The 12,500-nt window shown below is 45.0% G+C and overlaps 1 protein-coding gene across 3 annotated transcripts in view; it reads left to right on the top strand.

Moving 5' to 3' along the window:
* Positions 1–36: 36 nt before the first annotated feature.
* The window catches only part of LOC100135945 (hepatic glucose transporter GLUT2), a 16,244-nt gene continuing 3,780 nt past the window's right edge, over positions 37–12,500 (top strand). Inside the window, exons 1-8 of one of the 3 annotated variants that reach the window (XM_036951027.2) lie at positions 37–433; positions 3,986–4,081; positions 4,157–4,356; positions 4,509–4,633; positions 6,179–6,294; positions 7,883–8,045; positions 10,653–10,759; positions 11,150–11,230. In XM_036951027.2, coding sequence (XP_036806922.2) covers positions 419–433; positions 3,986–4,081; positions 4,157–4,356; positions 4,509–4,633; positions 6,179–6,294; positions 7,883–8,045; positions 10,653–10,759; positions 11,150–11,230 — 903 coding nt within the window. In that variant the 5' untranslated portion in view covers positions 37–418. 3 annotated transcript variants of the gene reach the window in all.

The following is a 12,500-nucleotide window of genomic DNA, read 5'->3' as shown; positions in this document are numbered from 1 at the left end:
CTGTGTGTGTCTGTGTGTGTTACACCTCCCCCCCCCATTTAGAGCCTGCTGAGCTCAGGATGACCAGGGTGTGTGTGAACAGTGGATACCAGCCCAGACACTGTGTGTGTGTTCACTAATCACTATCACAGAGTTGAACCACCATGAAAACAGGGTGACAAACACAACCTAAGACAGGAGGTGAAGTGTGTTAGGCACCATGTGTAAATGGTAATGATGACATGAATGATGAACAGCCACCAGTAAGGTGTACAGATAGAGAGGTGCTCTGCTCCGGTGCGTCTTTCTGTCCAGTGCTGTGTGTATGTCGAGATGAGTGCGTGGACACAGCGTGATCCCAGCGATTGATGATTACCCTGGAAGTGTGTGTGTGATCAGTTCGTTTTGTTGGAGCTGGTGTCGAGACTCTGAACCCGTCATGGAGTCGGGAAAGGTAAGATCTTTGTACACTTTTACACACTCGAGCTCTCACACACACACACGCTCGTTTTGAGGTATCTAATCCATTTACTAAACAGACGTTGAAAGCCAAGCTGTTCGTTTCATAATGTAGTAAAAGTTCCTACTGTTCAATACTGACTGACCGATGCTCTGTAGCTACACACAAGGACAGGAGTGAGTGTGTGTGTGTGTGTGTGTGTGTGTGTGTGTGTGTGTGTGTGTGTGTGTCATGATTAATCCGAGGGAGAGTACCATTGATTTGACAGTTCATTTGTTGATGGCATGAGAGAGCTGGTTCTATCAGTGATTCATCTGTTTTTTAGTTCTGACAGAAACACATCTGGAAACAGGAACAGCAGCAAGCGGTCTGTGTTTAATTCCATCATTGACACACCTTTATCACTTTGTTAGGGGGCAGAGCAGCTTTAACATTACAGACAGATTGTCGCTTCCATCAGTGTAATTGTCTGCATCATCTCCAATCCCACACACATATTTTTTTTGTAAATATAGATTATTTTAAATATATATATTTTTTAAATATATTTCCCTTGTTTATTTTTCCCCCTAACCCTTCCACCCCTCCCCTAATTGGAGTAAACTAATGAACAACAACACTTAGGCTTCTACTTCTACTTCCATACTACATACATTTCACAGACAATATATTCTAGTTATCGTTTGTTTTCAGTCCCGTCCTTCAGCTGCAGTAACGTCAACCCCTCCCCTCTATCTCTGAAGATCAGTTTGGATTTCTAGCTGCAGTAACCTCAACCCCTCCCCTCTATCTCTGAAGATCAGTTTGGATTTCTAGCTGCAGTAACCTCAACCCCTCCCCTCTATCTCTGAAGATCAGTTTGGATTTCTAGCTGCAGTAACCTCAACCCCTCCCCTCTATCTCTGAAGATCAGTTTGGATTTCTAGTTGCAGTAACCTCAACCCCTCCCCTCTATCTCTGAAGATCAGTTTGGATTTCTAGCTGCAGTAACCTAAACCCCTCCCCTCTATCTCTGAAGATCAGTTTGGATTTCTAGCTGCAGTAACCTCAACCCCTCCCCTCTATCTCTGAAGATCAGTTTGGATTTCTAGCTGCCGTAGATTTTCCACTGTGTGATGTTTCACAAAAAGCTCTGAACCTTTCTGTTCTCGTAGTTTCTACAGATTGCAAATGAAAGATAAACACTTTCGCTTAGAGTATTATTATATTATTGGCCGATTTGACTATGACTTATCAAATCACCCAGCAGTGCTATTTGCAGAGTTGGCTCCAAGTAAACGTTGCAATTGTTTAGCCATTCCTGAACCTGGGACCAAAAACAAGCTACATATGGGCAGTACAAGAACAAGTGAGCTTATGATTCTGTCTCTTCGCAGCAAAATCTGCAGAGCTGGGATGGTTGTATCCCAATATATATAACATTCTACTGGCTGCAAGAATGTACTATAATCATTTACATGGAGAAACTCAAAGTTTTTGTCTCAGTTCATAGACCATGTGCATGGAATCGGTACATCCAACTATTTTTCAACCTGTATGGCGCCACGGTCAACATTTAGGTCCTCAAGTAAAACTGACGTGCAGTTGAAGTCGAATGTTTACGTACACCTTAGCCAAACACATTTAAACTCAGTTTTTCACAATCCCTGACATTTCCTCCAAGTAAAACTGCCCTGTCTTAGGTCAGTTAGGATCACCACTTTATTTTAACAATGTGAAATGTCAGATTAATAGTAGAGAGAATGATTTATTTCAGCTTTTATTTCTTTCATCACATTCCCAGTGGGTCAGACGTTTACATACACTCAATTAGTATTTGGTAGCATTGCCTTTAAATTATTTAACTTGGGTCAAACGTTTCAGGTAGCCTTCCCCAAGCTTCCCACAATAAGTTGGGTGAATTTTGGCAAATTCCTCCTAACAGAGCTGGTGCAACTGAGTCAGGTTTGTTAGTCTCCTTGCTCGCACATGTTTTTTCAGTTCTGCCCAGAAATGTTCTATAGTATTGAGGTCAGGACTTTGTGATGGCCAGTCCAATACCTTGACTTTGTTGTCCTTAAGCCATTTTTCCACAACTTGGGAAGTATGCTTGGGGTCATTGTCCATTTGGAAGACCCATTTGCGACCAAGCTTTAACTTCCTGACCGATGTCTTGAGATGTTGCTTCAATATAGCCACATAATTTTCATTCCTCATGATGCGGTTTATTTTGGGAAGTGCACCAGTCCCTCCTGCAGCAAAACACCCCCACAACATGATGCTGCCTCCCCCATGATTCACGGTTGGGATGGTGTTCTTTGGCTTGCAAGCCTCCCCTTTTTTCCTCCAAACATAACTTTGGTCATTATGGCCAAACAGTTCTATTTTTGCTTCCTCAGACCAGAGGACATTTGTTCGAAAAGTACGATCTTTGTCCCCATGTGCAGTTGCAAACCTGAGCGGCCTTTCAGGATATGTCGATATAGGACTCGTTTTACTGTGGATACAGATACTTTTGCACCTGTTTCCTCCAGCATCTTCAAAAGGTCCTTTGCTGTTGTTCTGGGATTGAATTGCACTTTTCGCACCAAAGTACATTCATCTCTAGGAGACAGAACGCGTCTCCTCCTGAGTGGTATGACGGCTGCGTGGTCCCATGGTGTTTATACTTGTGTACTATTGTTTGTCAGATGAACGTGGTACCTTCAGGCATTTGGAAATTCCTCCCAAGGATGACCCAGACTTGTGGAGGTCTACAATTTACTTTTAGGTCTTGGCTGATTTATTTGGATTTTCCCATGATGTCAAGCAAAGAGGCACTGAGTTGGAAAGTAGGACTTGAAATACATCCACAGGTACACCTCCAACTGACTCAAATGATGTCAATTAGCCTATCAGAAGCTTCTAAAGCCATAATATAATTTTCTGTAATTTCCCATGCTGTTTAAAGACATACTTTATGTAAACTTCTGACCCACTGGAATTGTGATACAGTGAATTATAAGTGAAATAATCTGTCTGTAAACAATTGTTGGAAAAATGACTTGTGTCATGCAGAAAGTAGATGTCCTAACGGACTTGCCAAAACTAGTTTGTTAACAAGACATTTGTGGAGTGGTTGAAAAATGAGTTTTAAGGATTCCAACCCATGTAAACTTCTGACTTCAACTGTATTTTTGTATTTATTACAGGTTTTTTGTTGTTGACAATTTTGGTCTTTAATGCAGGGCCAACAAACAAGTTGCCTACCTTCTCCCTACCTTTCCACTTGCCTCCATTTTTGCGGTAATGCTGCAATCAGTATGTTGTAATTTTGGACAGAGCAGAAATGTCCATATATTTTTATTAACAGCATGTGTCACACACCTAACTCAGCTAGTCAAGTAAATATCAAGCCCTTGATTAGTTGAATCAGGAAACCGTAACACTGAGTAATGTGAAGATGTTTTGTTGCTCTGTTATAAGCAGTATGTTACAGCAGGTGGGACCGCATGGAGCATTGAACTGATTCCCTGCCCACTAGGTCAGCTCATTACAGGCACCTTTTCACATCTGTGTGTCCTACAGCAGCTGACCGGCACTCTAACCCTAGCAGTGTTTTCAGCAGTCTTGGGTTCTCTACAGTACGGATACAGCCTGGGAGTCATCAATGCGCCACAGAAGGTACACACACACACTGTTTATTTTAGTCATGAGTAAACAGCAAGTACTATTACAAACCTTTACTTTGTTTCCTAGGTGATAGAGCAGCATTATGGGCGGTCCCTGGGGGTGCTCCCTGAGGAGCCTCTCCTCCTATCAGAGAACGGTACAGGGACAGAGAAGCAGGAAGTGCATCCCTCTGTGGTCATGTATTGGTCTCTGTCTGTGTCGATCTTCTCCATCGGGGGCGTGGTGTCATCCTTCCTGGTGGGCTTTGTTGGAGACCTGAGAGGAAGGTGTGTGTGAGCATCCGAACCTCCCTCTTCCTCTATCTGTCTCAAGACGAAACTGAACGCGCTTGTGTGACTGACTGGGTTTGAACTCGGGTCGTCTGTATGCCACAAGACTGTGTTAGCCCACTGAGCTAATGCCTATGCTGTCTGTGCAGGGTGAAGGGCATGTTGATGGTGAATGTGTTAGCAGTAATAGCAGGTCTACTGATGGTGATGGCTAAGATGTGGAAACCTCACGTCATGGTCATCGCTGGACGATGTGTCATGGGATTCTACTGTGGTGAGTAATCAATAAATGAAGTCACACACTAGACTACATCAGGAAGGAAGTATTTGGCCCAGCTCTGTCCACCAATAAAGCTGGTACTGATGCCCCCCCCCCCCCCCCCCTCTCAATTACATTTAAATTCAAGGTCTTTATAGATAATATACAAAAGTAGGTACAAAAGTAGAGGTAGATAATATACAAAAGTGAAATAAACAATAAAAATGAACAGTAACATCACACTCATAAACATTCCAAAATAATAAAGACATTTCAAATGTCATATTACGTGCAAATAGTTAAAGTACAAAAAGGAAAATAAATAAACATAAATATGGGTTGTATTTACAAAGGTGTTTGTTTTTCACTGGTTGCCCTTTTCTCGTGGCAACAGGTCACAAATCTTGCTGCTGTGATGGAACACTGTGGAATTTCACCCAGTAGATATGGGAGTTTATCTAAACCGGGTTTGTTTTCAAATTCTGAAGTTTCCACCTCATTTTGTGGGCAGTGTGCACATAGCCTGTCTTATCTTGAGAGCCAGGTTTCCCTAAGGCGACATTTCTCAAAAGCAAGGCGATGTTCACTGAGTCTGTACATAGTCAAAGCTTTCCTTAATTTTGGGTCAGTCACAGTGGTCAGGTATTCTGCCACTGTGTGCTCTCTGTTTAGGGCCAAATAGCATTCTAGTTTGCTGTTTTTGTTAATTCTTTTCAATGTGTCAAGTAATTATCTTTTTGTTTTCTCATGATTTGGTTGGGTCTAATTGTGCTGCTGTCCTGGGGCTCTGTGGGGTGTGTTTGTGTTTGTGAACAGAGCCCCAGGACCAGCTTGCTTAGGGGACTCTTCTCCAGGTTCATCTCTCTGTAGTTGATGGCTTTGTTATGGAAGGTTTGGGAATCATTTCCTTTTAGGTGGTTGTAGAATTTAACGGCTCTTTTCTGGATTTTGATAATTAGTGGGTATCGGCCCCTTCTCTCTCTCTCTCTCTCTCCACTTCTCTCTCTCTCTCTCTCTCTCCCCTTCTCTCTCTCTCTCTCTCTCTCTCTCTCTATCCCCTTCTCTATCTCTCTCTCTCTCTCTCTCCCCTTCTCTCTCTCTCTCTCCCCTTCTCTCTCTCTCTCTCTCTCTCTGTCTCTCTCTCTCTCTCTCCCCTTCTCTCTCTCTCTCTCTCTCCCCTTCTCTCTCTCTCTCTCTCTCTCTCTATCCCCTTCTCTCTCTCTCTCTCTCGCTCACTCTCTCTCTCTCTCTCCCTCTCCCCCTCTCTCTCTCTCTCTCTCTCTCTCTCTCCCCTTCTCTCTCTCTCTCTCTCTCTGCCCTTCTCTCTCTCTCTCCCCTTCTCTCTCTCTCTCTCTATCCCCTTCTCTCTCTCTCTCTATCTCCTTCTCTCTCTCTCTCTCCCCTTCCCCTTCTCTCTCTCTCTCTCTCTCTATCTCTCTCTCTCTCTCTCTCCCCTTCTCTCTCTCTCCCCTTCTCTCTCTCTCTCTCTCGCTCCCCTTCTCTCTCTCCCCTTCTCTCTCTCTCTCTCTCTCTCTCCCCTTCTCTCTCTCTCTTTCTCAGGTCTGTCCTCAGGGTTAGTTCCTATGTATATAGGGGAGATAGCTCCCATGGCCTACAGAGGATCTCTAGGAACCTTACATCAGCTGGCTATTGTTAGTGGTATACTACTGAGTCAGGTAAGAACCCCCCCCACACACACACACACACTATCCCCCTGGCACTGTCTGCCCTCTAATCTCTATCCCCCTGGCACTGTCTGTCCTCTAATCTCTATCCCCCTGGTACTGTCTGTCCTTTATCCTCTATCCCCCTGTCACTGTCTGTCCTCTAATCTCTATCCCCCTGTCACTGTCTGTCCTCTAATCTCTATCCCCCTGTCACTGTCTGTCCTCTAATCTCTATCCCCCTGTCACTGTCTGTCCTCTAATCTCTATCCCCCTGTCACTGTCTGTCCTCTAATCTCTATCCCCCTACTACTGTCTGTCCTCTAATCTCTATCCCCCTGGTACTGTATGTCCTTTATCCTCTATCCCCCTGGTACTGTCTGTCCTCTAATCTCTATCCCCCTGGTACTGTCTGTCCTTTATCCTCTATCCCCCTGGTACTGTCTGTCCTCTAATCTCTATCCCCCCGGTACTGTCTGTGTCCGTCCCTAATCTCTGTCCCCCTGTCTCTCTCTGTGTCAGTCCCTAATCTCTACCCCCCTGTCACTGTCTGTCCTCTAATCTCTGTCCCCCTGTCACTGTCTGTGTCCGTCCCTAATCTCTGTCCCCCTGTCTCTCTCTGTGTCCGTCCCTAATCTCTGTCCTCCTGTCTCTCTGTGTCTGTCTTTAATCTCTGTCCTCCTGTCTCTCTGTGTCTGTCTTTAATCTCTGTCCCCCTGTCACTGTCTGTGTCCGTCCCTAATCTCTGTCCCCCTGTCTCTCTCTGTGTCCGTCCCTAATCTCTGTCCTCCTGTCTCTCTGTGTCCGTCCCTAATCTCTGTCCCCCTGTCTCTCTCTGTGTCAGTCCCTAATCTCTACCCCCCGTCACTGTCTGTCCTCTAATCTCTGTCCCCCTGTCACTGTCTGTGTCCGTCCCTAATCTCTGTCCCCCTGTCTCTCTCTGTGTCCGTCCCTAATCTCTGTCCTCCTGTCTCTCTGTGTCTGTCTTTAATCTCTGTCCACCTGTCTCTCTCTGTGTTTGTCCCTAATCTCTGTCCCCCTGTCGCTCTCTGTGTCCATCCCTAATCTCTGTCCTCCTGTCTCTCTGTGTCCGTCTTTAATCTCTGTCCACCTGTCTCTCTCTGTGTTTGTCCCTAATCTCTGTCCTCCTGTCTCTCTCTGTGTCTGTCTTTAATCTCTGTCCCCCTGTCTCTCTCTGTGTCCGTCCCTAATCTTTGTCCTCCTGTCTCTCTCTGTGTCTGTCCCTAATCTCTGTCCCCCTGTCTCTCTCTGTGTCTGTCCCTCATCTCTGTCCCCCTGTCTCTCTCTGCGTCCGTCCCTAATCTCTGTCCACCTGTCTCCCTGTGTCTGTCCCTCATCTCTGTCCCCCTGTCTCTCTCTGTGTCCGTCCCTAATCTCTGTCCTCCTGTCTCTCTCTGTGTCCGTCCCTAATCTCTGTCCCCCTGTCTCTCTCTGTGTCCGTCCCTAATCTCTGTCCCCCTGTCTCTCTCTGTGTCCGTCTTTAATCTCTGTCCTCCTGTCTCTCTCTGTGTATGTCCCTAATCTCTGTCCCCTGTCTCTCTCTGTGTCTGTCCCTCATCTTTGTCCCCCTGTCCCCCAGGTGCTAGGTCTAGAGTTCCTCCTGGGTAATGACTACTACTGGCCGCTGCTGCTGGGTCTGTCTGGAGCTCCTGCTGTTTTACAGTCTCTACTGCTGCCACTGTGTCCTGAAAGTCCCAGATACCTCTACATCAAGAGAGGCATGGTGGAGGAGGCCAAAAATAGTATGTACTGTAGAAATCTCAGATCTCTCTTAGAAAATACAGTACCAGTCAAAAGTTTGGACACACCTAGTCATTCAAGGGTTTTTCTTTATTTGTACTATTTTCTACATTGTATAATAGTAGTGAAGACATCACAACTATGAAATAGCAGATATGGAATCATGTAGTAACCAAAAAAGGGTTAAACAAATCAAAATATATGTTATGTTTGAGATTCTTCAAAGTAGCCACTCTTTGCCTTCATGACAGTTTTCCACACTCTTGGCATTCTCTCAACCAGCTTCATGAGGTAGTCACCTGGAGTGCATTTCAATTAACAAGTGTGCCTTGTTAAAAGTTAATTTGTGGAATTTCTTTCCTTGTTAGTGCGTTTGAGCCCATCAGTTGTGTTGTGACAAGGTAGGGGGGGTATACAGAAGATAGCCTTATTTGGTAAATTATGAAGTCCATATTATGGCAAGAACAGCTCAAATAAGCGAAGACAAACGACAATTCATCATTACTTTAAAACATGAAGGTCAGTCAATACGGAAAACTTCAAGAACTTTGAAAGTTTCTTCAAGGGCAGTCGAAATTCCTGCAAAGAAACCACTACTAAAGAACACCAATAGGAAAAGAAGACACAGAGTTACCTCTGCTGCAGAGGATAAGTTAATTTGAGTTACCCGCCTCAGAAATTGCATCCCAAATAACTGCCTTACTGAGTTCAAGTAACAGACACATCTCAACATCAACTGTTCAGAGGAGACATCGTGAATCAGGCCTTCGTGGTCGAATTGCTGCATAGAAACCACTACTAAAGGACACCAATAGAAGAAGAGACTTGCTTGGGACAAGAAACACGAGCAATGGACATTAGACCGGTGGAAATCTGTCCTTTGGTCTGATGAGTTCAAATTGGAGAGTTTAGGTTCCAACTGCCGTGTCTTTGTGAGAAGCAGAGTAGGTGAACGGATGATCTCCGCATGTGTAGTTCCCACCGTGAAGCATGGAGGAGGAGGTGTGGGGGTGCCTTGCTGGTGACGCTGTCTGTGAATTCAATGCACAGTTAGAATTCAATGCACACTTAACCAGCATGACTACCACAGCATTCTGCAGTGATATGCCATCCCATTTGGTTTGCGCTTAGTGGGACTATCATTTGTTTTTCAACAGGACAATGACTCAACACACCTCCATGCTGTGTAAGGGCTTTCTGACCAAGAAAGAGAGTGCTGCATCAGATGACCTGGCCTCCACAATCACCCAACCTCAATCCAATTGAGATGGTTTGGGATGAGTTGGACCGCAGAGTGAAGAAAAAGCATCCAACAAGTGCTCAGCATATGTGGGAACTCCTGTTGGAAAAGACTGTTGGAAAAGCATTCCAGATTAAGCTAGTTGAGAGAATACCAAGAGTGTGCAAAGCTGTCATCAAGGCAAAGGGTGGCTTCTTTGAAGAATCTAAAATCTAAAATCTATTTAGATTTGTTTAAAACTTTTGTGGCTACTATCAAATCAAAATCATATCAAATGTATTTATATAGCCCTTCTTACATCAGCTGATATCTTAAAGTGCTGTACAGAAACCCAGCCTAAATCCCCAAACAGCAAGCAATGTAGGTGTAGAAGCACGGTTTCTAGGAAAAACTGCCTAGAAAGGCCAAAACCTAGGAAGAAACCTAGAGAGGAACCAGGCTATGAGGGGTGGCCAGTCCTCTTCTGGCTGTACCGGGTGGAGATTATAACAGAACAAGGCCTAGATGTTCAAATGTTCATAAATGACCAGCATGGTCAAATAATAATAATCACAGTAGTTGTCGAGGGTGTAACAAGTCAGCACCTCAGGAGTAAATGTCAGGTGGCTTTTCATAGCCGATCATTAAGAGTATCTCTACCTCTCCTGCTGTCTCTAGAGAGTTGAAAACAGCAGGTCTGGGACAGGTAGTACGTCCGATGAACAGGTCAGGGTTCCATAGCCGCAAGCAGAACAGTTTAAACTGGAGCAGCAGCACGGCCAGGTGGACTGGGGACAGCAAGGAGTCATCATGCCAGGTAGTCCTGAGGCATGGTCCTAGGGCTCAGGTCCTCCGAGAGAGAGAAAGAAAGAGAGAAAGAAAGAGAGAATTAGAGAGAGCATACTTAAATTCACACAGGACACCTAATAAGACAGGAGAATTACTCCAGATATAACAGACTGACCCTAGCCCCCCGACACAAACTACTGCAGCATAAATACTGGAGGCTGAGACAGGAGGGGTCAGGAGACACTGTGGCCCCATCCGATGATACCCCCGGACAGGGCCAAACAGGCAGGATATAACCCCACCCACTTTGCCAAAGCACAGCGCCCACACCACTAGAGGGATATCTTCAACCACCAACTTACCATCCTGAGACAAGGCTGAGTATAGCCCAAAAAGATCTCCGCCACGGCACAACCCAAGGGGGGCGCCAACCCAGACAGGAAGATCACATCAGTGACTCAACCCACTTGAGTGGGTTGTTATTTCATAGTTTATGTCTTCGCTATTATTCTACAATGTAGAAAATAGTATAAATAAATAATAACCCTTGAATGAGTAGGTGTGTCCAAAATACACACTTGCTGTGTGTGTGCGTTTGTAGGTCTGCGTCGTCTGAAGGGAGAGTATGACCCATCAGCTGACCTGGAGGAGATGAGGAGGGAGAAGGAGGAGGTGGAGAAGGAGGCGCAAGTCTCTATCGCTGTACTGGTACGTTCTATAGCTCTCTAAATGTGTCTGTAGTCCTGAATTAATAATGTGATATGTGTCTGTAGTCCTGAATTAATAATGTGATATGTGTCTGTAGTCCTGAATTAATAATGTGATATGTGTCTGTTGTCCTGTATTAATAATGTGATATGTGTCTGTAGTCCTGAATTAATATGTGATATGTGTCTGTTGTCCTGTATTAATAATGTGATATGTGTCTGTAGTCCTGTAGTAATAATATGATATGTGTCTGTAGTCCTGTATTAATAATGTGATATGTGTCTGTAGTCCTGTATTTATAATATGATATGTGTCTGTAGTCCTGTATTTATAATATGATATATGTCTGTAGTCCTGTATTAATAATGTGATATGTCTGTGGTCTTCTAGGTGCGGTCGTCTCTCTACAGGCAGCAGCTGTTTGTAGCCCTGATGATGCATCTCTCACAACAACTGTCAGGAATCAACGCTGTGAGTTACTGAGGGAACAACTGTCAGGAATCAACACTGTGAGTTACTGAGAGAGGGGGAGAGAGGGAACAACTGTCAGGAATCAACGCTGTGAGTTACTGAGAGAGAGGGAACAACTGTCAGGAATCAACACTGTGAGTTACTGAGAGAGAGGGAACAACTGTCAGGAATCAACACTGTGAGTTACTGAGAGAGGGAACAACTGTCAGGAATCAACGCTGTGAGTTACTGAGAGAGGGAACAACTGTCAGGAATCAACGCTGTGAGTTACTGAGAGAGGAAACAACTGTCAGGAATCAACGCTGTGAGTTACTGAGAGAGGGAACAACTGTCAGGAATCAACGCTGTGAGTTACTGAGAGAGGGAACAACTGTCAGGAATCAACGCTGTGAGTTACTGAGAGAGGAAACAACTGTCAGGAATCAACGCTGTGAGTTACTGAGAGAGGGAACAACTGTCAGGAATCAACGCTGTGAGTTACTGAGAGAGGGAACAACTGTCAGGAATCAACACTGTGAGTTACTGAGAGAGGGAACAACTGTCAGGAATCAACGCTGTGAGTTACTGAGAGAGAGGAAACAACTGTCAGGAATCAACACTGTGAGTTACTGAGAGAGGGGGAGAGAGGGAACAACTGTCAGGAATCAACGCTGTGAGTTACTGAGAGAGGGGGAGAGAGGGAACAACTGTCAGGAATCAACGCTGTGAGTTACTGAGAGAGGGGGAGAGAGGGAACAACTGTCAGGAATCAACGCTGTGAGTTACTGAGAGAGAGGGAACAACTGTCTGGAATCAACACTGTGAGTTACTGAGAGAGAGGGAACAACTGTCAGGAATCAACACTGTGAGTTACTGAGAGAGGGAACAACTGTCTGGAATCAACACTGTGAGTTACTGAGAGAGAGGGAACAACTGTCAGGAATCAACACTGTGAGTTACTGAGAGAGGGGGAGAGAGGGAACAACTGTCAGGAATCAACGCTGTGAGTTACTGGGAGAGAGGGAACAACTGTTAGGAATCAACACTGTGAGTTACTGAGAGAGGGGGAGAGAGGGAACAACTGTCTGGAATCAACGCTGTGAGTTACTGGGAGAGAGGGAACAACTGTCAGGAATCAACACTGTGAGTTACTGAGAGAGGGGGAGAGAGGGAACAACTGTCAGGAATCAACGCTGTGAGTTACTGAGAGAGAGGGAACAACTGTCAGGAATCAACACTGTGAGTTACTGAGAGAGGGAACAACTGTCAGGAATCAACGCTGTGAGTTACT

The sequence above is a fragment of the Oncorhynchus mykiss genome, chromosome 18, assembly GCF_057628025.1.
Source record: "Oncorhynchus mykiss isolate SJ-2025 chromosome 18, ASM5762802v1, whole genome shotgun sequence".
In the NCBI taxonomy this organism is placed as follows: Eukaryota; Metazoa; Chordata; class Actinopteri; order Salmoniformes; family Salmonidae; genus Oncorhynchus; species Oncorhynchus mykiss.
The sequence above is the reverse complement of the archived record's forward strand: the minus strand, read 5'-3'. Positions and strand labels throughout refer to the sequence as shown.